Source organism: Engystomops pustulosus, chromosome 4 (genome assembly GCF_040894005.1).
Source record: "Engystomops pustulosus chromosome 4, aEngPut4.maternal, whole genome shotgun sequence".
Classification (NCBI taxonomy): Eukaryota; Metazoa; Chordata; class Amphibia; order Anura; family Leptodactylidae; genus Engystomops; species Engystomops pustulosus.
The window spans coordinates 88,526,485-88,552,106 of NC_092414.1; the positions used below are offsets into that span (position 1 = coordinate 88,526,485).

The 25,622-nt window shown below is 40.6% G+C and overlaps 1 protein-coding gene across 1 annotated transcript; it reads left to right on the top strand.

Annotated features, from left to right (window-relative positions):
• Positions 1 to 2,694: 2,694 nt before the first annotated feature.
• On the top strand, positions 2,695 to 18,699 carry IRAK3 (interleukin 1 receptor associated kinase 3). Its single transcript, XM_072150170.1, is given in 9 exon segments — positions 2,695 to 2,715; positions 2,717 to 2,852; positions 3,359 to 3,510; positions 7,733 to 7,801; positions 9,320 to 9,438; positions 11,113 to 11,264; positions 11,267 to 11,310; positions 16,085 to 16,141; positions 17,528 to 18,699. Coding segments are annotated over 9 exon segments (882 nt in total). The 3' UTR covers positions 17,660 to 18,699.
• Positions 18,700 to 25,622: the final 6,923 nt, after the last annotated feature.

Consider the following 25,622-nt stretch of genomic DNA (forward strand, 5'->3'; position numbering starts at 1 on the left):
AATTACAAATAACTTACACAGCATACAATGGAACAATGTTTCAATAAAAAAATACATATAAAAATAATAAGTATAATAATAAGCTCCCCTAATGCATCTGGTAAAGAAAAGAAGAAAGCTGAGCTGAGTTTTCTTTTGTTTTTGCTCTGAATTTTTCATATAACTTTTCCCTCTTTTCTATATTAGTAAGAATACCCATGAGGTGTGAAAATACCCTGTAAGGACCGTTACAGCTGGTCTGAGCACTGCACACACAACTCGTGCAACTGTAGGGTTTCCGTGCTTAACTAACCATTCTGCTATGGGGTGTGGACAGGGAAATTCCAGCCCCTAATGGATGTGTACATCTTGCAGAACACAGAACTCACATACTTCAGCATACTTCTACAATGGCCAAGCTTTTGTTTAGTTTAAATACTTCTCTTTTTGAATTTTCACCCATAATTATGGAACATTTCTGTGAACTTGTGAACTTATGGACTGCTGTGATGGAGAATTAGGAGGGAGTGGTATAGGTAAGTCTGAAATACTACATAAAAAACCCTCCTGTCATTAATGCAGCATTCATAGGGTTGTTACATGAGGAAATATAATAATGTGAATATACAAATTCTTGATTGTATTAACCCCTTGAAGACCAGACTCCTTTCCTCCTTAAGAACCAATCCCTATTTTTAAAATCTGACTTTAGGACCGTTAACTCGAGACTGCTTTTTGTGACAAATTACTTAGTAAGGGGTTATTTATGAAAAAAGCCAATATGTTGCTCAAGAGAAGGGTGAAAAAATCATGTGACATAGAAAGGCCTACACATCATTGCAATGCCGTATAATGTAAGAACAAGAGATGTGCTAATAGGCAGATCAATACAAACTTTATTCCAGTATCAAAAAATAGGATTAAAAACAATTAAAACATACCGATGTGTAAAGTACAATGAAAAGCCCCTCCTCTAAATGATATTTTATGAATAAATATAAGTAATGAAAATATAATAATATTATAAAGTCAGTCATGGTTTATAAACCAGAGTTGGAAACAATTAGAGATGAGCGAGCACTAAAATGCTCGAGTGCTCGTTACTCGGGTCGAACTATTCCCGATGCTCGAGTGCTCGTATCAAATAACGAACCCCATTGGAGTCAATGGGAGACTCGAGCAATTTTCACTGAAAGAACACATTGAAAGAACACTGAAGAACACATTGCAGACGTTTGCAGATGTTTTCACGGAAAGAACGCAATGAAAGAACACTGAAGAACACATTGCAGATGTTACCATACATCTGCAATGTGTTCTTCACACATATTGTTCTTCACATACTATTGTGAAGAACACCGTTCGGCACGTGTGTCTTCTGATAAGTTAGCAGATGTGCGGAACATCTGCAATGTGTTCTTCACTGTCTTCTTCACTGTGTTCTTCACTTAAATGATCCTGTGTTCACTGTTTTCATTGTATTCTTCACTGTTCTTCACTGTGTTTCGTTAAGTAAATGCTCGAGCCGGCGAGATCCTCATCTGAGCAACGAGCCGTTTTGACTACGCTAATACTCGAACGAGCATCAAGCTAGGATGAGTATACTCGCTCATCTCTAGAAACAATTCATATAAAGTGTGCCAAATTCACTAAGAATGCATGAAACGGGGACCCTCTCCTTCTCTAGGCAAGCCCGGATAATGTAAATTCACTGCATTGTCTTTATTCATATATACTTATGTCATCAATTTTAGTATGTATTGATTCATTCATATCATGTTGTGGGCACACATTTATTTTTTATGCATTTTCACTATGTGAATTTTATGGCACACTTTATGTGAATTGTTTCCAACCCTGGTATATAACCCATGGCTGACTTTATAATATTATTATATTTTCATTAATTATATTTATTCGTAAAAAAAATATCTCTTAACATTAAGCCTACATTCACACGAACGTATGCCCACCGGGCCGCAGCTGGGCAAGCATATGTCTGGCCTTATGGAGAGTAAGAGGGACCGCTCCATGCGGTTATTGCCGTTTATGGGGGACGTATGTATGGCCTATGGAGCCTCGAAACGCAATCTGTGAACGTTGCCTCAGGGACTTTGCAAACATGCCCTACAAAAGTTTGATGGTGCATATTCCCTTCTGCACCCTGCCATGTGCCCAGACAACAGGTTACATCCATATGTGGAGTGTCCTCGTACTCAGAAGAAACAACACAATTTATACATGGATGCATTATCTACTTTTATTCAGCTTAAAGGGCATCTACCATAAGGGTGACGGACCGTATGCAAATGAGCCTGAGAGGCTCATTAACACCTGTGGAGCCAAGCCTAATAGCCTGCTTTTGACTTCTTTTCCCATAGAGCGGTTTATATATGATAAACAGTTTATGTATGATAATCGGGTTATCCTCAATACAACACCGTCATATGCAAGTTTTTCGGTAATTCAATTCAAAAACTGAAACTCATGTATAATATAAAGTTATTTTGTGTGACAAGATGGGTAAGAAATCATTAAGATTTTATTTTCCAAGTAGCCATCAGGGAATAGCAGAGGTTCAGTCGCCAGCCATCAGGCATTAACTAACTACCCAGAGGAAGTGTTCCTAGTGAAAATTTATAGTACAATATAATAATAATAATCTAAGGATACTTTTATCAATTATTTTTATATGGGCGTCTCTCTTCAGACTGGATGGACTTTCGTAAAGTTGAAGTTGAAGTGTGGTGAACAAGGTAGAAGTAGAACAAAGGAACTGCTATGGAGCTGGGCACACAAAAATAAGACTATTAGTGACTTATTAGAAGTTCTTCGCGAAATGGAACATCTATGGGCAATCACCTTATTCAGAGGTATATAACATTTCTATAGTGGATTTCTATATAAAATATCTGAAAAGAATGTATTTTAAATGATGAGTATCAAACTGAATATACAGTATCTCTTTTCATCAGCCACATGTTCATCTGTTGCCCATGGCAACCAATCACAGCTCCCCTTTAAAATATTTATGAGCACTGGTATAATGAAAGCAGAGCTGTGATTGGTTGCCATGGGCAACTGGAAATATTCTGACTTTCAGACACTTGATAAATCTGCCCAAATGTGTGCGGGTGACCAGCTACTACACTCAGATGTGAGAACAAAACACTGCACTCCATTGACTCCATTGACTGTTGGGTCCCATGTTCTGCTGATCCTGAAGGGTTCCCTATTTATCCCCTATTCGGTGGATAGGGAGTAAGTGTAATATAATAAGTGTAATATTTTAGAAATTATTTAGTAATCAACTATTGTAGTTCAAACCTCATGAAATAAATGATGATGGGGAGACATTATTTCTTTCATGTTTTCATAGAGATAAACATTCTATCAACTGTGAGTCTACAAGAAATTGAAGAAGCTACTCGTAACTTCCACCAAGATTTCCTGATTGGAGAAGGACACTTTTTTGACATTTTCAAAGCAGAAATTAAGAAAGAATTGTATGTGGTAAAGGTGCTAAAACAGGTACAGTCCATAAACTGTATGGCTCGAGCTGAACTTTTATGCCCCAATTTCCTGTAAATTTGAATAGAATGCATGTCTATAGAATGGAAGAGGGAAGGAAAGACAGCAATCCAAAACCTGCACGTGAGTTCATATAGTTTGGTGCTCGCAGCCAAAGGTTCTGGTACATGAACCTATAGTCCGGGACATCGATGGAGGAAGCCACAGCACGCCAGGAAATCCAAAGTATAAAGGCTTTATTTACATAGAAGGCATAAAATTTGCTAATTTTATGCCTTCTATGTAAATAAAGCCTTTATACTTTGGATTTCCTGGCGTGCTGTGGCTTCCTCCATCGATGTCTATAGAATGGGTTACATGAAGCCCCACCTTTGAAAGCTCCACCTTTGGAACAGGGAGCCAGAGGAAGGTATTCAAGGTATTCACTGTTTATTGCCATGCCTGTAGCTTTCAGTGCTGGGCTGAGGGCAGTGTCACGGGTGCTCCTGCGACCTCTGTCCCAGGTCGCAGGCGCACCCGTGTTTCTCCTTGCCCCCTCTTCTCTGCTGCAACCTTCCCTGGCTCCAACGGCGATTTCCGCGGTCCGGCACACCTATCCCCGTCTCCTAGTGAGTGCACTTTTTCTGCCTTTGTCTATGGTGACTCCACCCCCTTATGGGACTCCACTTATTGCTGATTGGTCCAGCCCATTCCCGGGTGTGTGAAATGAGGGCAAGATCTTCAGTTTTCCATACAGTTCTCACTGCTAAATTCATCATGCAGTGAGAGGGACAATATTCTGGTAAGGACAGGAAGAGGACTTCCTGTATTCTCAGGCTGAGATTTGAAGAGACATTTAGCTGTCATTCAAAAGAAGGAGACCTGGTTCACTGGAAGCCTGGAGACAATGTGATTCTTCTCTTCAGATGTTGACTCATTTATACTCATTTGCATATTAGGAAAAACACCTTAAAGGGGTTGTGTCACCATAGCAAATGGCTGTAATTGGGTCCAATGCACTGTGACAAGTACTTTCACCATTTACACTTATTACAATATATGCAGCCTTACTGAGATAACTCCTTTTGTCCTGGTTGCTGGCTCCCCCTGCTGGTAGCTGTGTGCCGTCCTGAGTTACAGCTGATCTGGCCCAGTCTGCGCACAAGGAGTCAGCAGCTGCTCTGCACTACAGATCACTCCACAGGCTCACAGCTCATCTCCACACAGAGAGATCACCTGACACACTGCAGCCAATAGGAAGTGAGAGAGGAAGAGTGGCAGGGATTGTGCTGTGATGGCCACTGCTTACCAGCTCCACATGTGCTTCCAGCAGCAGATACAAGGTAACTGCAGCCAGACAGACATGACTATCTATCTCATATCTATCTATCTCTCTCTCATATCTGTCTATCTTTCATATCTATCTCATGTCTATCCATCCATCTATCTATATCTATCTCTTTCACAGAAAGAGTTGCAATTAACGGCCCTAAAGTAAAATACAAAAATACAAAAGTTTATTAGTAAAAGTCATAAAAACAACTAAAAAGGTCCATGTTATTGCACCTAATTTTGTACAATCAATGCACACAAGTAGAGCAAAAAAATGTATTCTCACAGCATCATGGTCAGCAGGCGGACAGTAAAGTGTAAATATGTCGGAGGTCTAGAAAAATTCAGGGACAGCAACTCCATGCGTATCACACGTGGGGTTTTCCTCCCCTGCACCCACCTAGACTTCCGCCATGCATGTCAGCCTGACCGACCATGATGCTGTGAGAATACATAGGTGCACATTTACTAATAACAGTGCAGTGTGTACTATGTGCAGTGTCCTGTGTAGTGTGCAGAGGGCACCAGGTTCAGGATTTTTGTTGCATGTTCTTCATGAATTTGGTGCCCCCTGCACTGCCCCAAAAGAGTGCACCAACTTTTTTTGCACTTTTAACATGGGACGTGTGACACATTTTTATTGGACTTTGCATGTTAAATCTGGCGCACGGTAAGACTGAGCACCAGAATGCCCCCTAATTTGTCATGTATTTTCTTATTCAAGTATATATAAAAGGAGAGGAAGCAGTGTCAGGGCTTTGGTAGGTGACACACAGCACAATAGCAGATTCCTGCTGTGCTGGGGATCAGTAAATGCAGGGACTATTTGAGCACAGCAAAGGAAGGAGACTCTGAAGGCTGATCGCTAGGCCCCACCCACATCTGCTTCTGTGTGGAACAGAGTAGAGGCTGAACAAGCATCATAATAACAAATAGAAAGCTATTTTACTTCCAGGTAACCATTACAAATAGATTTTTGAAATATTTTAACCTCTTTGACAGATTTTTGTAGTAAATAGTTTCGTGGCATAACCCCTTTAATTAATATAGAGTGCTTCAGTGGCAGACAATTTTAGTTGCTATGGTGTGGACTTTTAACAGGTCTTTTTTTAAAGTGACACATATAAATCTCAAATAATGCAGAGTAATGCTAAAGAATTAGCTGTGAAATTTGAGGCCTCTAAATTTGTGCTGTGTGAAAAAAAGGCATGAAAGAAATTAAGCTGTTTTCAAAAATGCTTTTTTTTCCCTTTCTGCTAAATTTGAATCGATTACACAAATAAAAAAATGTATGATGGCATGCCACCCTGTAACTGAACACACATAAAATAACCAATTAAAAAGCACTGGATTTATTAATATTTCTGACAAAGACATTTTTTAAATGGACATGGCTTTTGGAACCTGTCCTGGAATAGTCGTATGGAAAAAAATTACCTTCATGATGACAGGTTTCCTTTAAGAGATATTTTAATTTTAGAGATTTGAAAAGTTTTATGCTTCAAACACAATGGCAAAATTTGTATCTACACCTTGTTTTTTCTATTTATTTTTCATTTTATAGAATGTTATACAGGCAGTCCACGGATTACATACAAGATAGGTTCTTGGGGTTTGTTGTTAAGTTGAATTTGTATGTAAGTTGGAACAGTATATTTTATAATTGTAGCAGCAAGAAACAAGAATTATCAATAAAACAAGAATTATCAATTCTGTAAAACTCAATTACAGACACCGTACGGCTGACCATTGCAGCCTGGGAATATAGTAAAGGACCCAGAAATCTTTACCAGGGGTCACAGGGGCAGAGAGGCGCGTCTGTAACTAGGGGTCATGTAAAAGTCAGGACTGCCTGTATCAGTATCACTGCGTCCAAAAATGCCCGATCTATTAAAATATAATAACGGTTTTTCACTGCGTTTAACCCCGTGACAGAAAATAGCACCCTAAGTTCAAAAAGGCACTTTTTGCCATTTTGAAAAATATAAAAATTCTATAAAAAGTGATCAAAAGGTCGCACAGTCCTAAAAATGGTAGCATTGAAAACGTCAACAATAGTTGCAAAAAATGACACCACCCACAGCTTTCTACACCGAAGTATGAAAAAGTTATTAGCCCCAGAAGATGTCAAAATTCCCCCCCCCCCAAAAAAAAAAAAAAAAAATTTGTACAGGAGGTTTTAATTTTTGTAAATGTATGAAAACATTATGAAACCTATACAAATTTGTTATCACAGGAAAGCCGTAAAATCCAAACCCACAAGAAAATAGCGCAAATCCGTCTTTCACCATTTTCACTGCACTTGGAATTTTCTCTCGCTTTCCAGTGCATGGCATGGAATATTAGATACCATCACAAGAAGTGCAACGCAGAAAACAAGCTCATACACAGCTCTTTATGTTTAAAAATAAAAAAGTTATAGATTTTTGAAGGTGGGGAGTGAAAAATGGAAATGAAAAAAACAAAAAAGGGCCAGGTCGTTAAGGGGTTAAAGGGAACTGATCAATAGGTGTTTACTAATAAACCTAATGGGTTACCATAACACTATGCTAATTATTGATAGGAAGTACTTTATGCTAAAAATAGAATTGTGCTATGAGAACCTGTCATTTGGTTTATTAGTGAAAATCAGGAGACATGTTCCCTTTAAGATCATAATCTCAATGCAATGTTCCACATTTTCTTGTGGCTTTACAAATCTTCTTTGTACAACAGAAGACATCTTCTATTAATTAAATTAAGGTTTATTGTGTCAGCACGGTTTCTTTAATTATTCATCCATTCATGCATAATTATTCATCCATTCTACCTACCCCTTAACATGTACTTCTCATATTAAAAACAATACCAACATATGGATCTTCCTTTGTAAAACCATGTCTACAATAATGCTTGTTTTCTATTCCTACAGAAGATTCGAGAATTAGATCAGAAAACGTTGACTAATTTTATGTCAAAATGGAGAGGTTTACCTAGGCAAGTATCTTTAGTATAATGATAACTATATTTTGATGATTGTCAGTGGTATTTCAGTAACAGCAATATATAAAGAAGATGATATTTATTACTTTGAAAATATATCAAAGCAGCGTGAAAATATGTGTCCTGAAGTGAACCTGTAATTATGAAAATGTAATATTCAGGCAGTATGTTGTAGGTGGAGGAGCTGATCAGAATGGCTTTGTATAATAATTTTAATTTTGGTTCCGTATTCTGGGTTTTTCATCATGTGGACACTGGCGTAACAAGACCTATTTGGCCCAAAGCAAACCTTTGATCAGGACCCCAGCATGAGTCTCCTTTAATGAAATGTCCACTGCAGAGGCCCCTTTAATGAAAAGTCAACAGCAGAGCCCTTCCCCCATAAATGAATTGTCCACAGTAGACATTTAATTAAATGGCCACTTGAGAGCCCCCTTTAAATAAATGACCACAACAGAGCCCTCCCCCCATAAATAAAACGGCCTCAGCAGAGCCCCCCTTTAATGAAATGACCATGATAGTAGGCTTCTTTTTTATGACATGGCTACAGCAGAGCCCCTCCCTTTACAGAAATGTCCACATTGAGCTCCCTTGAAAAGAAAACTGTATACACGCCTTCGGCTTCTTCTACCTGTGGCTCAGTCTTCTCCTCTTCCGGCCCACACGGTACCCTATGACGTCGTTGTCTTTGAGGTCGATAGACTATGTACTAAGAAACTGTTGCTAACTGATTTCAGTATGTGTTTTAGTCATATCAAAATCTCAGCACAGCCAGAAGTCTAAGGCTACATTCACACTGCCGTTGCCCGCCCGTACCGTACCGGGCAACGGCAGTGCACGGGGAGAAGAGGAGGAGGTGAGCGCAGTTCACCCCCGCCCCTCTCCATAGGAAGTAATGGGGCACGGCGCCGTATTACGGCAAAAGATAGAACAGGGCCGCACATGTGCTGCACCGTACCGCTCCCGTAGGGCGCCGTGTGCCCATTGACGTGTATGGAGGACATATATCGGCCATACATACGTCGGCCGTATATACGTCCTCCATACGTTAGTGTGAATGTAGCCTAAGGCAGTGATTTATTACACTCTCCCTCTTAAAATCACATATTTGTTAAGGAGGTTAAGGAGATGGCTCAAGTGTGGACAGATGGTCTCCAAATACCATTTCACTAAATGGTATCAAAGAAAGCAAAAGCTTGTTCTGCAAACCCATGGTTATAGGTATTAGATATATCTCCATAATTTCCCAGTACCATTAGATGTAATATTAAATAATGCCACGAGGAAGTACAATTTGTACCACAGATTACAAGCCCTCATATGTCTCTGTAAACAAAAAATACAGAATATAGGTCTTTTGGATTGTGTGAAGTGAAAGATGGAAAGGGGCCCTGAAGGAGTCAGAATAACCATAAATTGAGGACATATGGATTGTCTGATGGGTACATGACATACTGACAATATGTATTACTACTTACTCTGCTTAATGTATCTGTTGTTTTATTATGTTTGGCAGGACACCACTCCCTCACTACCTTGGCAAATTCATCACAATATTCTGCTTTGTGTAGCACATGCTATTGATTATCTGCATACGATGAACTCTCTTCCTGTTATATGTGGAAACATAACAAGGTAATCCAAAGTGTATGCAATATCCCATCCTCATATTACGTCATCAAATTTATCTGTATGGGTCTCCACACATCTTAGTTATATGTGATGCTGATGGATCCTTCCGTAACCCAAACTGATAATTTAAAGGAAATCTACCACATGGATGCAGTATTGTACACCAAGCACACTTAAATGCTGGTGTGTGGCCCCTAAAACACAATCCTCTTCTAGTGGCCTAGTTTTTTTTTTTGGGGGGGGGTATGCAAGTGAGCCTCAGGGGTTCCTGTCTACGTCATAGGAGCTCCTTATGGATCAGTCTTCTACTAATTATTCACACAGGCTAATGTTGCTGTCTCTCTGTCTTGAGAAGAGAAAGGAGTAGGGCAGTATTGCTTAACAGAGGGTGAATTATTATCAGAAGACAGAGCCTCTGAGACTCAATTGCCTAATGTCAAAAATGATCTTCTTAAATGAGGCCATTAGAATATAAAGGAAGAATGGATCCTGTTTCAGGGGATATACTTATTGGGTTTTTAGATATGTAATTTACCCTTTCGTTTCTGAAAAATGGTGCCCTGGGACTTGTGGTTCACCCTGTAGAATGGCATGTTAGTTCATTATTAGCACAGGTAGCATATATAGGTTTATCTACTCCTCTGACTCAGACTATTTGAATGTCTAGAAAAGCTCAATAAGCATCTCCAGAGTATTGTGCATATGGTTCATGTAACCCCTGTCAAGCAAATCTCTTAATAATGTTTGTAGCTCAAGCAAGATCGTTGTTTCCATAATCATGTACAGAAAATAGAATTTAAAAAAAACAATGACGGAGAGCAAAACAGAGCAATAGAAAAAAGTAATATGTATCTTTTTATTGGCAAATATGTTAATTTCCCTTTAAAAGGAACCTGTCATCAGGAATGTCATTTTTAGCTAATGTTAGGCTCCAATAGCCTATGCTATGCTAATTTAAAAAATGCCATTGTCAGCATTCTGAATCATTTCAGTACTTTATAATAGTTTGATTTACATTACCTGGCTCCCTGCCAGCAGTGTGTGGTGAGTCCCAGGGAAGGGGCAACTTTAGTGTGTGGGGGGGGGGGCTTCATAAGTTTGGAGGAGAGGAGACTGACACAGGCACACATAGGCTGCAGCTGCCTCCCCCTTCCCTGCGACTCACCACATGCTGCTGGCAGTGAGTCAGGTAATGTAAAATAAACTATAATAAACAACTGAAATAGTTCAAATGCTGACAAATGCATTTTTAAAATCTTTACATCATTGACTATTGGAACCTGTCAACAGCTAAAAATCACATTCCCAGGTTCCCTTTAAGAAAGTTAAAGGGAATTCAATGTGCAGCTTCACTTGATGTTGCTGAACTCATTTAATCCCATTTTATTTTTTTATATTACCTACCCTTAGTTCACAGTTAAAAAGATTTGACAGATGGGACAAAATCACATAACTTGTGCAGCTCTTTGTATGACACTATGTGGGACAAAGCTACATTAAGCGGTAGACTTAGATAGACACATTGTAAGCCTTTGCTCACTAGTGATGTCAAGGTTTAGGTAGCAATTGGTTCATTTGTTTCCCACGTCTTCACACTTTTTTTTTAAACTGGAACAAATAACTGAATGAACAGATTCTATACTTTATATTTACTAGTTCATTTTTTCTATTTTCTAGCAAAAATATATTGCTTGATCAGCATTTTCAGCCAAAGCTCTCTGACTTTGCCATGGTCCATTTGAGATCTTACCTGATAAATCACATTTACACCATAAAGATGGATCATTCAACACACCAGTTCCTGGGATACTTGCCAGAAGAGTACATTAGGAGGGAGAACTGTCACCGAAAACCGATGCGTATAGCTATGGAGTTGTGAGTGTATAAAAATCACCTTTCACTGAATGATGAATTATATGAATTTTATCACTAAAGTTTGCTATGAAAATTAACAATATGAAGGTACACTGCATGCTTAAATAATGTTTTGTAAAATTCTATGTACAGTATGTCATTCTTAGAAACAGGAGTCCAGAAACGTTCTGTGTTCAGCTGTGTAAATGGCCTCGCTTGTAAAAAGAATGATTCTTTGAGTTATCTGCTGCTAATGTATGGACAAATTTTAAAATTAATCAAATTTTAAAATTAAGCTAATGGGCCTGAGCGGCTCCCCTAGTCCTCCTGTGATCTGGCTTTACAGACTGTTAAACTGTCTAACCCTCCCCTCTGTTCCCTGAGCACTTGAGCAGGAAGTGCACCTCAGGTAGCGCCTCAGAATCATTTGCATAATTTCAAAAAGTTGATTTGAGAAGGAAGGAGGCCATGGATAACAAATTTAAGACAACAATTACCTAGCTTTGTTCTAGCTTATGTATGCCATAGATCCATGAGTGCACAATAGCTGTTGCAGAACATAAATGCTCTGGGCCAATTGGCACTTTTAAAGGCATAAAACAAAGTATGCAAATTAACGGAAATCTGTCACATGGAAAATTCAGTCCAATGTCCATTCTGCAGGCAGCATATTATGCAGCAGGACGATCTGAACAGATTGATACATACATTTTTTAGAAAACTTAAAATAATACTTGTCATTTATTTATTTTATGCTCTATCTGAGCTTAGAGATCCACTTGGATGCTGAGTTATTAGCAGACTTTCATTGGTAAGTTGTCATGGCTGCTCCTGCTATCCATCTTTTGGGTCGCAGGGTCACCTGTGTGCCTCCGTGTGCCCCTCAGTGTAGCCTACAGCCTCACTTACCTCTCAGTGTTCCAGCGGCATCTCCCGCAGCTCGGCATGCGCGGACCTGTCTCCTGGGGCGCGTGCGTGCCGGCTCTGTAACATTTGAAGGGCCAGTGCAATGCTAGAAAACCAAAAATCTCAAACCACAGAATTATATATATATATATATATGTCACCACTCTATATTTGCTACTAGTTAGGAGAACCACAACAAACTGAGTTAAATCCTACCATATCTTCACAAAGAAGCATAAATAAGGAAGACTTATTGGAATGAAAACAAGTCTTTATTACACAATATATTCAGGATTACATCACACAAATAAATCTGATTAAAAATACCCCATTAAAAAAGAGACATTAAAAGCATTAAGCAAAAAACATGGACAGTGTGTACATACATGGAAAGGCAACATGTAAATAAGAATGGAAAAAAATCATGGGCGCTGACAAAAAATCCTCATAGGTACTCAGGTTTCAAGCATCAGATGGAATACAAGGTACAGCGTAACAAAATCACCAAACAATCAATATCAAAGTCTCAGCCGTATATCTATAGACCATCACACTAGTTCAAACCCAATAAAATGTTATACGTAAATACCAATTACCCACCAGTCGCCATGTTGCCTAACCTAGTAACACTGTCCGGCACCTCGATGTGAGTTTCGCACCCAGCTTCGTCAGGGGGTGTACAGACTCTGTGTCAGCTTGCCTATAAATATAAGAATAACAGGTGGAAGCAATTACTATTATGGATGCTCTGGTGGCGCATGTCCGCATGTTGTTCCACTTCCGGTCGCCAGCGTCATGGCACCCGCGACGAATCTCCGAACATGCGCACAGCATTCTAAAAGTGGCCATTTTTTTTTTTTAGATACATGAAGTATTTCTATCAGCGGCCATTTTGGTGTGGACTAAATTCCATTTAAAGTCAAGGTACACCAATTCTAGATATAACCGTATACTAAGCTGTTACATACTAATTACTGAAAGTTAATAATAAATTGGGAACATTATGCAATCTTATATGTTAAGCCCTAAACCACAGTATAATACCTAAAACCATAAAAAAGATGTAATATATTAAAAAAAAAATTTGATAAATGATAACATAACATATATCCGGGACAACACCCCTCAGATAAATGGTACCAATTATACATAAAAATAGTGTAGTGAAATAGTGCCCAATAAAAATATTACAGAAAAACACCTATCAAAATAATATAAAAATATTTATATTCCTATAAACGGGATGCAAAGTGCAAGGTGCTAAAGTGCAAGATGTCTACAGAAAAAAAACCCCTATATATATATATATAATTTTAGAATTAAGGTTCCCATCTAAAAATGTGCGGTCAGTGACAGGAAATTTGATATAACGTGCAAAACCACCCTGAAAGCGGTGAAAAAAAGCAAAAGTGCCGCAAAAAATAGCGCATACCATATATTGACCCTGAGCCTACCCCGGCGATAGATACACTTCATGTATCTCCAACAAATTGGCCGATTTCAGAATGCTGTGCGCATGATCGGAGATTCGTCGCTCCTCCCACTTCATTCCTGGACATGTGCCACCAAAGCATCCATAATGGTAATTGCTTCCACCTGTTATTCTTATATTTATAGACACGCTAACACACAGTCTGTACACCCCCTGACAAAGCTGGGTACGAAATGCGCATCGGGGCGCATTGGTGGGTAATTGGTATTGACTTATAACATTTTATTGGGTTTGAACTAGTGTGATGGTCTATAGATATATACGGCTGAGACTTTGTTATGCCGTACCTTGTATTCCCTCTGATGCTTGAAACCTGAGTACCTATGAGGATTTTTTGTCAGCGCCCATGATTTATTTCCATTGTTATTTACATGTTGCCTTTCCATGTATGTACACACTGTCCAAGGCACTGCTAATTGGTGCTGGCCACCTGGTACTTAATAAATTATTCAATGTACATGGACTTACCCTATACATTATTATAGGTGCACGTCAAATGAATGCATATATTGTTCCTAGTCTAGGTTTTTGTATGTATGTAAAATGTATTGTAAAATAATCTGCTTTCTTTATATCTTTGTATAATTTGTATTTTTAAATGTGTTTTAAAGGAGTATTCCTATGAAGACAACATTCTTAAATATACTATGGATGGCAAAATAACACATTTTTTAATTCAATGTTATTAACCGTTCACAGATATAATTCCAACCTGCCTCTATTGGTACTGCCTGTTTCGGTTGGCATTGGATCCGACCATAAACTCAGTCCTACGGTTAGGCAGGTCTTCTGTCTGCCGAGATTCCACATATACTCAGACAAGCTCTACAGACAAGCTTTACCCTTTAATAAAAGGGTCAGTCAGAGCAGGGAAGGGCAGGGGTGGAATATTTTAAAAACAGGTTAGAAGTCCGTACAATTGTGTGGCACTAAAAAAAATAAATAAGCTAATTGCATCAACAATTACATTATGTGAAATACTTTATATTAATATTATATTTAAAGGACATCTACCATCAGATTGATGGTAGATTTCCAGCATGACATGTTAGTTGCTTGCACTAATTGGAACAGTTTTTAGTGCATAAAGAAACAGGTTACCGTATATACTCGAGTATAAGCCGACCCGAGTATAAGCCGAGACCCCTAATTTCAACACAAAAAACTGGGAAAACCTATTGACTCGAGTATAAGCCGAGGGTGGGAAGTGCATTGGTTACAGCCTCCCAGTATATAGTCTGCCAGCCCCTGTAGCATACAGCCTGCCCAACCCCTGTAGCATACAGCCTGCCCAGCCCCTGTAGTAGGAAAAAAAATAACACTGTACTCATCTTTCCGACGTCCCCCATAGGTCCTCTTCTGTCTCAGACTGTCTCAGACAGAAGAGGACCTATGGGTGACGTCAGAAAGGTGAGTTTTGTCTTTGTGTTTAGTTGACTCGAGTATAAGCCGAGTTAGGGTTTTTGAGCACAAATTTTGTGCTGAAAAACTAGGCTTATACTCGAGTATATAAGGTATTTGCGGCTAAAACAACTTTAAAAAAAAAAGACATTAATGTGCTCAGGCTGACGTAGCCTGACTACCTCTCGACATTGCCGAATTTTTATGTGTGCACCCGCTCCTCCGCTTTTGCAATAAAAAGCCTTTAACACTTTTACTTTAAACTTTTCCACCTCCCAGGACAGGAAAGATGCAAGAAATCTGTCTCATCTAAACCCTATAGCCCGATAATATAATCCAGCATGTCGTGCACGAGCATATTACAGAAGTATGAGGAAGTGCTCAGCTACTGCCCGCCCCACGAGCTGAATCTTACTGTGAGCATCTAATGTAGTGATAGGAGCAAAAGCCGCAATAAAACTTAGTAAAATTGAAAAGTAAAATTTATGTTTATCATGTTAACATCACTAGGGTAAAAAGATTTAAGAACTTGAGAAAATCCCTCTAATAGTTTTTTTTGCAATGTCTAAACAACAGACATTGCAATGACATACAAAGAATACAGGCAGTCCCCAGGTTACATACAAGATAGGGTCTGTAGGTTTGTTCTTAAGTAGAGTTTGTATGTAAGTTGGAACTGTATATTTTATCATTGTAATCTCAGCCAGAACCTTTTTGGTCTCTGTAACAATTGGATTTTAAAAATGTTGGATTGTCATAAGAATCAATATTAACACTAAAGCTTCATTACAGACACCTGTGATAACTGTTACAGCTGATCAATGTAGCTTAGGGCTAAAGTACAATGAATTACCAATCGCCAGAGGTCCGTTTGTAACTATGGGTCGTATGTAAGTCGAGTGTTCTTAAGAAGAAGACCGTCTGTAGTTGCAAACTGGCTAGATGGATACTCATAAATTAGGACTTAACTAATATTTTACTTACTTTATACTTAAGGTAATAATGGAAATCTTAAGTGGATATAAGGCTATTCTTAATGGATCCAAACATCTGGTAAGTTTTTATTACATTACTAAACCATATCTATCTATCTATATAAAACTATGTAACCTTTGATTGCTGCACTGTGTAACATGTAAAGAGTATTAATTACTCTAATGCTGGATCTGTGTATTTAACCCTGGGGGTGGGATTAATGGGTAGGTGGGGCCTATACCATACAACTTTAAAGTGGTTATTCAGGAACTTGAAAAAGAAATACTTCAACCCCCAGTGGTCAAGAAATCCTGATAATGCATTATATGAAGCATGTTGCTTGCTTTTATATAGACATACATAGATTTTGGGAATGCACTTCATTTTAATACAGTGTAATCCGTTACAGTTTTCCATCTTAAAAACAGATACCTTGAGAATTCTGTAGCTACACTGCTGCAGGCACATATCTTGTTTAATCCCTGTGCTGAGTGGTTTTGCTGAAAAAAACAATTATAACATTCAGTACCTTGGGAAAGTTGGATTGCTTCAGCCTGTCATTGATAAACACGTCCAGACAGTACTAATTAACCTGAGCTAGATCACTCATGCACAGCAGCCTGGGGATGGTGCAGTGATTGATTACTTCTGCCTCTCAGGGATAACACAGTGATTACATCATTCTCTGGGGCGGTGCAAAACTAAAGTGATAGGAAAAGCGCCAGAGACAGGCAAAGGAGCAAGAGAGATTCATTATGAAAATTTTATAATTGTTTTTTCAGCAAAACCACTCAGGCGACATCAGTGTAGCTACAGCATTCTCAAAATATGTTTGGTTCATAATGCGTGAAATCAAATGATAGATTTTTTTTAAGAAGATTTTATTTCATAAAGAGAAATTACTCCCTGAATTAAAATGATATGAGTGTGATTCAGCTGAGTAGAATTTTGACAATACAGGCGGTCCCCTACTTAAGAATACTCGACTTACATACGACCCCTAGTTACAAACGGACCACTGGATAATGGTAATTTACTGTACTTAAGTCCTAGGCTACAATAATCAGCTATAACAGTTATCACAGGCGTCTGTAATGAAGCTTTATTGTTAATCCTGATTCTTATGACAACCCAACATTTTTAAAATCCAGTTGTCACAGAGACCAAAAAAGTTCTGCCTGGGATTACAATGATAAAATATACAGTTCCGACTTACATACAAATTCAACTCAAGAACAAACCTACAGACCCTATCTTGTATGTAACCCAGGGACTGCCTGTATGAGAAATGTTATAGGAAATCCTTATGTTGCAATTACAGTTGTATTGGTGCAGAAAAGCATAGCTTAGCTTTAGCTTTTTTTAGCTGTTACATTAACTGTCCCATCAGAACATTTTTTTTCAACATTTTTTCTCATTTCAACTATTAAATCTAAATCATATTTGATCATGGTCGATGAACAGAGAGATGTATTTTGGAATCAAGTGGAAAAAAGTGGAACTGAATCTCTCATAAAAGGTACAAAATGGCCCCTAGGTATTGCACATAAACTACTTCACTTCGTGCCAAGCAGAGGCCCACAATGGAAATGGTGAGAACTGATTTATTTTCTTATTTGTGATTATATTATGTTAGTTTTAGAGAAAAGCATTAAATTGGATATGCACTTTACTAGCACTTGAAATTACTATTCTTTTAAAAGATATTTCTATTGTTTGACAAGTACCGTATATACTCGTGTATAAGCCGACCCAAGTATAAGCCGAGGTCCCTAATTTTACCACAAAAACCTGGTAAAACCTATATATTTTTTACTCGAGTATAAGCCGAGTTTGGGTTTCAGCACATTTTTTTAGTGCTGAAAAACTAAGCTTATACTCGAGTATATAAGGTATATATTTTACTCCTGGAATTTAATTTAGCAATAAATTAAAAATAACTACATCAACAGTATACAGGCAGTCCCCTACTTAAGGACACCCAATTTATAGACGACCCCTTGTTAAGGACAGACTCCTCTGCCCACTGTGATCTTTGGTAAAATTTCGACTTATACACAAATTCAACTTAAGAACAAACCTATGGAACCTATGTTGTATGTAATATATATTTAGAGATGAGTGAACCAATTTGGATAAAGTGGAACTCAATACATAATTTAGGAAAACTTTGATTCATCACAAATGTGAATTCCTGGTGAGAATGTGCTGAGAGCTAATTTAGCTCACTTGCTGTCACAGCCAGTATAAAGCCTGCTACTTATTATGCGCTACTAGGGGCAACATGACTATTGACTACTAGGGGCTGCCTGACTGTTGATTTCTGGGGACTGCACGACTATTGGCCACTTTTGCACATACAATCTCCAACCCTAACCCTAGTGTTAAGAAATAGAAAATTTATTGCGCACTGTCTAATTGAAAATAATTTTTGAAAAGTTTGCTATTTATATTGATAATACTTAAAATGGAACCTACCATGAGATCTACTTCTGATGGTAGATTACTTCTGCTTGGCTCTACCCTAATCTGTAATTTAATAATCCCGGAATTTAATCCTGGAACCTAAATTGTTAAAAACTTTTAGTAATATGTAAATTAACTGCAGAGGCTACTGGGTCGTGTACTAGCCTGGCCAGGCACTGGGAGCTAAGGCTACTCCACGCCCCAGTAGCCTCTGCAGTTAAAAACTTTTTTTTAGTAATATGTAAATTAACAAATTAGGTTAGGTTCCAGGATTATTAAATTACAGATTAGGACAGAGACAGGCAGGAGGAATCTACCATCAGATCTACTTCTTTTTTTTTAATCCAACTTATTTTTATTGATTTTTTAGCATTAACAATTACAAACAAAACCTTTGCATTACAATCAGTCATTTAGACTTATCAGATCTACTTCTGATGGTAGATTCCTCATGGTAGGCTTCCTTTGAAGAAGCTGTTATTTCAGTATTATAATATACTTGTTCTAGGAAATTTTAAATGTAAAATTCCCTTTAATCTAAAATTGATATAATGAGAGTATACTATTAACCCCTTCCCGACGAGCGTCGGATGCGGGTACATGGAGAGGGCTACTGGCTAAGCCCTCTCAATAGCTGGTAAGTCTTTGCAGCATATTGCAGCAAAGAGTTACCGGTAACACCCGTGATCGAATGCTGTGGGCAAAGCTGAGTGGCGCCAGCATGGTGACGATCGTCGCTCCCTGTGGCATCATTGGAGAGCGGCGATCAGTCGACCTTTTCCGAAGAGCCGAGGCTGTTTCGTTTTTACCCATTCATTACAGAGAGGAACAATTCGAACCAAGATGTGCTGGTTAATGCCCACGATGAGTGGTAGCACCGACCTTGGGTATTAGCCAGCTCTGTCCACTCTGCGTCTATGCACTTTATGACGCGGCATCTCATGACATCATAATGTGCGGACGGGCTCAGCGCAGAAACCAGGCTCTGGCTGCACTACTGCTGAAGATAAAAGAAGAGAGGGTGAGTATTGTTTGTTTTTTGTTTTCTGGGGGCATGGTTCACCTCGTGGCACCTCAGTTTCCTTATAGGATCCTTAAGTTCAGGCCCATTTCTTCCGCTGGATCGGTAGAAACCTGGGATCGAGGGACTGTGGGGCAAAGCTCCAAGTCCCAACGAATGGTAAAGAGAAGATGCAGAGGAAGAGAAAAAAAAGCGCAGCTGTCGTGTGATACCGTAAAATATAGATGGAGAAGAGTAAGGCCAAACTCTCACCTTGTGGAGGGTGGTATGGGCATATAGAAAAGTTGCTACCAGCAGCTGCCGCTCCTTGGATGCCACGTTCACCGAGGACCAGGACCCCGGGACGATGTGGAAATGAGAAGAGAGCCCGAAGAGACGTTTAGGAAGGCGCTTGGTGCAATCAGCAAACACAGAGTTCCAGGGCTTGAAGGAATCTCTTTTTTATTTCTACTTTAAAAGTAGGTGATAAAATAAAAGTATACAAACGTAATAAAATACAATGAAATAAAATGCGACGCGTTTCAGCCCCGATCTGGGGCTTTCATCAGGCATGATGTTTTGTGATTCCAACATAAAACATCCTTTAGTCACCCAAATTAGAGCATATATAGTAATTCAATTAGGTGCCCTAATTTAGCCTCCCCCAATAATGAACAGCCGAGTATACATAGTCTCTCCTCTCTACCATTTATATACAGCCTCTCCCCTATCCCCCTGTATACACAGCCTTTCTTCAACCCCCCTGTATACACAGCCTACACCCCCCACTCCCCGTATACAGTCTCAGCTCCCCCACCACCTGTATCCAGTCTCGGCTGTATACATGCCCCACACAATTACCCCCATTAATGCCTCCCATACAACCCCCCAAAATTTCCCCCATACAACCCCAATGTAATGTTTCCCACAGCCTCCCAGTAATTACCCCCACAGCTACCCCCAGTAAGTAATGTGCCCACACACAGCCCCCCAGTAAGTAATGTGCCCACACACAGCCCCCCACTAAGTAATGTGCCCACACACAGCCCCCCACTAAGTAATGTGCCCACACACAGCCCCCCACTAAGTAATGTGCCCACACACAGCCCCCCACTAAGTAATGTGCCCACACACAGCCCCCCACTAAGTAATGTGCCCACACACAGCCCCCCACTAAGTAATGTGCCCACACACAGCCCCCCACTAAGTAATGTGCCCACACACAGCCCCCCACTAAGTAATGTGCCCACACACAGCCCCCCACTAAGTAATGTGCCCACACACAGTTCCCCACTAAGTAATGTGCCTCACACAGTCCCCCACTAAGTAATGTGCCTCACACAGTCCCCCACTAAGTAATGTGCCCACACACAGCCCCCCACTAAGTAATGTGCCTCACACAGCCCCCCACTAAGTAATGTGCCTCACACAGCCCCCCACTAAGTAATGTGCCTCACACAGTCCCCCACTAAGTAATGTGCCTCACACAGCCCCCCACTAAGTAATGTGCCGCACACACAGCCCCCACTCAGTAATGTGCCTCACACAGCCCCCCAGTAAGTAATGTGCCTCACACAGCCCCCCAGTAAGTAATGTGCCTCACACAGCCCCCCAGTAATGTGCCTCACACACAGCCCCCCACTAAGTAATGTGCCCACACACAGCCCCCCACTAAGTAATGTGCCTCACACAGCCCCCCAGTAAGTAATGTGCCTCACACAGCCCCCCAGTAAGTAATGTGCCTCACACAGCCCCCCAGTAAGTAATGTGCCTCACACAGCCCCCCAGTAAGTAATGTGCCTCACACAGCCCCCCAGTAAGTAATGTGCCTCACACAGCCCCCCAGTAAGTAATGTGCCTCACACACAGCCCCCCAGTAAGTAATGTGCCTCACACACAGCCCCCCAGTAAGTAATGTGCCTCACAGTCCCCCAGTAAGTAATGTGCCTCACACAGCCCCCCAGTAATGTGCCTCACACACAGCCCCCCACTAAGTAATGTGCCTCACACAGCCCCCCCCCCAGTAAGTAATGTGCCTCACACACAGCCCCCCAGGAAATAATGTGCCTCACACAGCCCCCCCAGGAAATAATGTGCCTCACACAGCCCCCCAGTAAGTAATGTGCCTCACACAGCCCCCCAGTAAGTAATGTGCCTCACACAGCCCCCCAGTAAATAATGTGCCTCACACAGCCCCCCCAGTAAGTAATGTGCCTCACACAGCCCCCCCCCAGTAAATAATGTGCCTCACACAGCCCCCCCCAGTAAGTAATGTGCCTCACACAGCCCCCCCCCCCCAGTAAATAATGTGCCTCACACAGCCCCCCCCCCAGTAAGTAATGTGCCCACACACACAGCCCCCCCAGTAAGTAATGTGCTTCACACAGCCCCCCATGTTCTTCCCTGGCCCCTGTCATGTCTCCCCCTCACCTCACTCAGGCAGCTCTCTGTGTGTGTACTGCTTTCCCCGGCAGGTCATGTGACCATTGCATCATCAAAGGTCCTTCAGCCTTCACCCTCCGGGAGTCTTCTACTCCCTGAGGGTGAAGCAACTGCTGGGGAAAGCAGTCCCTGTACATGGTGTCTCATAACGATCTGTGTCCTGAGGACACAGATCGTTATGAGAGAGGGAAGGAAGATCTAGCGATCCCCCTGCTGCACTCACCATTCCGTGCTCCCACGCAGCTCCCTCATCTCCTCCAGCCAGCAGCCCTCTGTGAAGGGACACAGGTCGGCACGGGCACGTGGTGACGTCATAACGCCGACCTGTGTCCTGCAGAGCGGTGCACACAGGCGCGATGTGCTGCACCGCTCTGCCTATAAATTACATCACCGCCTTGAAGGCGGCGATGTAATTTATTTTACAGGTGGCACGGACCTGCCAGCCATTGGCAAGTCCGTGCTACCAGCGGCAAAATGCCGCTTTTAAATGGGGTCCGCTATCTGCCGCCTGAGGCGGGGACTTCACCTCGCCTCATGGCAGAAGCGGCCCTGATTATAAGTATAATGTATTGCTAAATCTCTTTAACCCCTTAAGGACGCAGGGTTTTTCGGCTCATTTCTCGCTCTCCAACTTCAAAAATCCATAACTTTTTAATTTTTACGTGTAAAGACCTGTGTGAGGGCTTATTTTGTGCGTAACAAATTTTATTTATTTTAACATGCCGTGTACTGCGAAGCTGAAAAAAAATTCCAAATGTGGAAAAATTGAAAAAAAACCACACGTGCTTGTGGGCTCAGTTTTTACGACTTTCACTCTTCGCTCCAAATAACACGCCTACTTTATTCTTTGGTTCGGTGCGATCGCGGTGATACCAAATTTATATAGGTTTTATTGTGTTTTAATACATTTTCAAAAATTAAACGAATGTGTACAAAAAAGAAAAAAAAATTTTGCCATCTTCTGACGCTAATAACTTTTTCATACTTTGGCGCACGGAAATGTGTGAGGGGTCATTTTTTGCAAAATGAGGCGACGTTTTCAATGCTACCATTTTGAGGTCTGTGCGACATTTTGATCATTTTTTATTTCATTTTTTATGTTAGGTGTAAAAGTCGCATTTCGGACATTTGGGCGCCATTTCCCGCCTCGGAGGTCACTGCCGCCCGTAACCGTTTTTATATTTTGATAGATCGGGCATTTTGGGACGCGGCGATACCTAATATGTTTGTGATTTTTACTGTTTATTATATTTTATATCAGTTCTAGGGAAAGGGGGGTGATTTGATAATATTTAATATTTTATTAATTTTTTTTATTTTTTAAACTTTTTTTTTTCTTTTTTTTTCCACTATTTTTTAGACCATCTAGGGTACATTAACCCTAGATGGTCAGATCGCTCCTACCATATACTGCAATACTTCTGTATTGCAATCTATGGCATTTTTGCAGGTCATACATTACATTGAGCCACTGGCTCATTGTAACGAACCTGCATAAGCCATGTAGCCTCGTGTCAAAAGAAGACCCGAGGCTACCATGGTAACCGATCGCCGGCCCCCGATGACGTTCGGGGGCGCGGCGATCGTAATAAAGATGGCGGCGCCCGCGCGCCGCCGTCTTTTAAACGCCGCCGGCGACTTTGCCGCCGGCATTGAGAGGGTTAATAGTCCTCTTTGTATGAAGAGGACTCAGCCCGTGAGCCCTCTTCATACATCCCTTATACCTCTGCGCGTAGAGCTACGGCGCAGAGCGTTAAAGGGTTAAATTATTTGATTTGTAGTTTTATATGCTTTTTATTTATTGTTTAATATGAGTTATATGAATTGCCTTATATGCTTTATATGTAAATAACATATAAAATGCATTTACAATGATGCATGGTTGTTCCTAATTTAACATATTTTCTACAGAAAAAAAATTAGGGGTTGTCCAGTTTCTGCAAATAATTGATATGATTTGTGTAAGGAAAAGTTATACAATTTTCCAATATACTTACTGTATCACTTCCTCATGGTTTTCTAGATCTCTGCTTGCTGTCCTGTTATAGAAAGCTTCTTTGTGTAGAAATCTGTTCATGGCATTGTCATGGATAGGCAGGTGCACAAGCCGATAGTATCTTGACAGGACATGGACAAATTTCTATCCACTGGAAGTAAACAATGAAGCTTTCTATAGTAGGACAGCTGGAAGCAAACAATCAAGCTCCCTATATAATGACAGCAAGCAGAGATCTAGAAAACTGCAATGAATTGATACAGAAAGTATATTGGAAAATATTAAATATGGAAAGTATTAAAAAATAATCCTTATAGATATCATATCAATTATTTTCTGAAAGTGGACAACCCCTTTAAGTAATAGAGAAACCAATGAACTGTTGCTGAGACAGCACTAATTGGGGGGAACAACAAGTCAGTTTTGAGCACACTTCTAATTTCTACAAAATTGTGAGACTGATACTGACTGATTGAGAGTGCAGCATGAACAGCAACCTTCTTACCTCTGTTAGTAACCAGACAGCTGGGAACAAAAGAACTGTGTCTCACAGCTGCCCTGTCAGAGGCAGAGAAATGGATCAATGGATCAAATGGCATCTGCAGTGGTGTAACCGGGCCCCGGGGGGCCACAATGGACGGGCATAGTATAATTTATTAACTTTCTCCTTGTGGCTTGCTCCTTATGTTCCTGCTGGCAGCAGGCTAGAATCCCAATTTAAGGAGCGGGCCCAGGAGGGATAGCCAAACTATAATTTGTACCACTACCTCCCCTGACTTGCAGGCTGCTTGTAAGCTAGGCAGAGAGGCAGTGGGAAGGGCCCGGGGGCACATCATTAACAAATTATAATCCACCTGTCCACCTGCCCCACTATCTCTGCTGACTTCTGCTGACCAGCCCTACCTGGCCAACCAACCTCATAGGTGGCTTGCCCGCCCTCTCCTATGCTGTCTCCTTCCACCACGTCCCTCATGTTGCAGGCGCAATGATGTGTGACATACAGCCATGAAGATGGCTGAGTATAATTAACTGTAGGAAGAGGGAGAATTAGAAAGGGTTGAATTATTTTTGGAGGACCTCCTGCTGGCCCCACAATTCTCTGTCTACAGAAGGAAATTATGAAAATTTTCCATCTTTCTACTGTGTTGCTGTCCTCAGGAGGCCAATATGATTGAAAGTCGTTGAACAGGGAGCAATAAGTTACTGCTTTAATTTTTTGTGGGACTCTCCGTGATAAATAAGCAGGGTTTTGGGTGACAGTTTGGGTACTCGGCCTCTAAAAAGTTTGCCATCACTGCTATATATGTTGTATATAATGAATGCATGTATATATTTTGTATATCTGTGTGTATGTTGCATAAACTGTATGTGCATATATGCTGTATCTGTGTGTTCATATGTGTGTGTATGTTGTATATACTGGATGCGTGTGTATGTATGTGCAACATCCCCCACTGGGGCCTAGCCTTTTCTCGGGGCCTGGAGACAGCCGGGGCCCGCAATACCTGAGTGGCTGGTGGTTGCGGCCTAGGCACGCTTGTGTCACGGTGCTTGGTATGGGGAACCGGAGGGCTGTCCTACAGCTGGGCAGGTCTCCAGCAGGGTGGTGTTGGCAAGAAATGATGAGGGAGAGGCTGCTATAGCGGTTCTCCCTG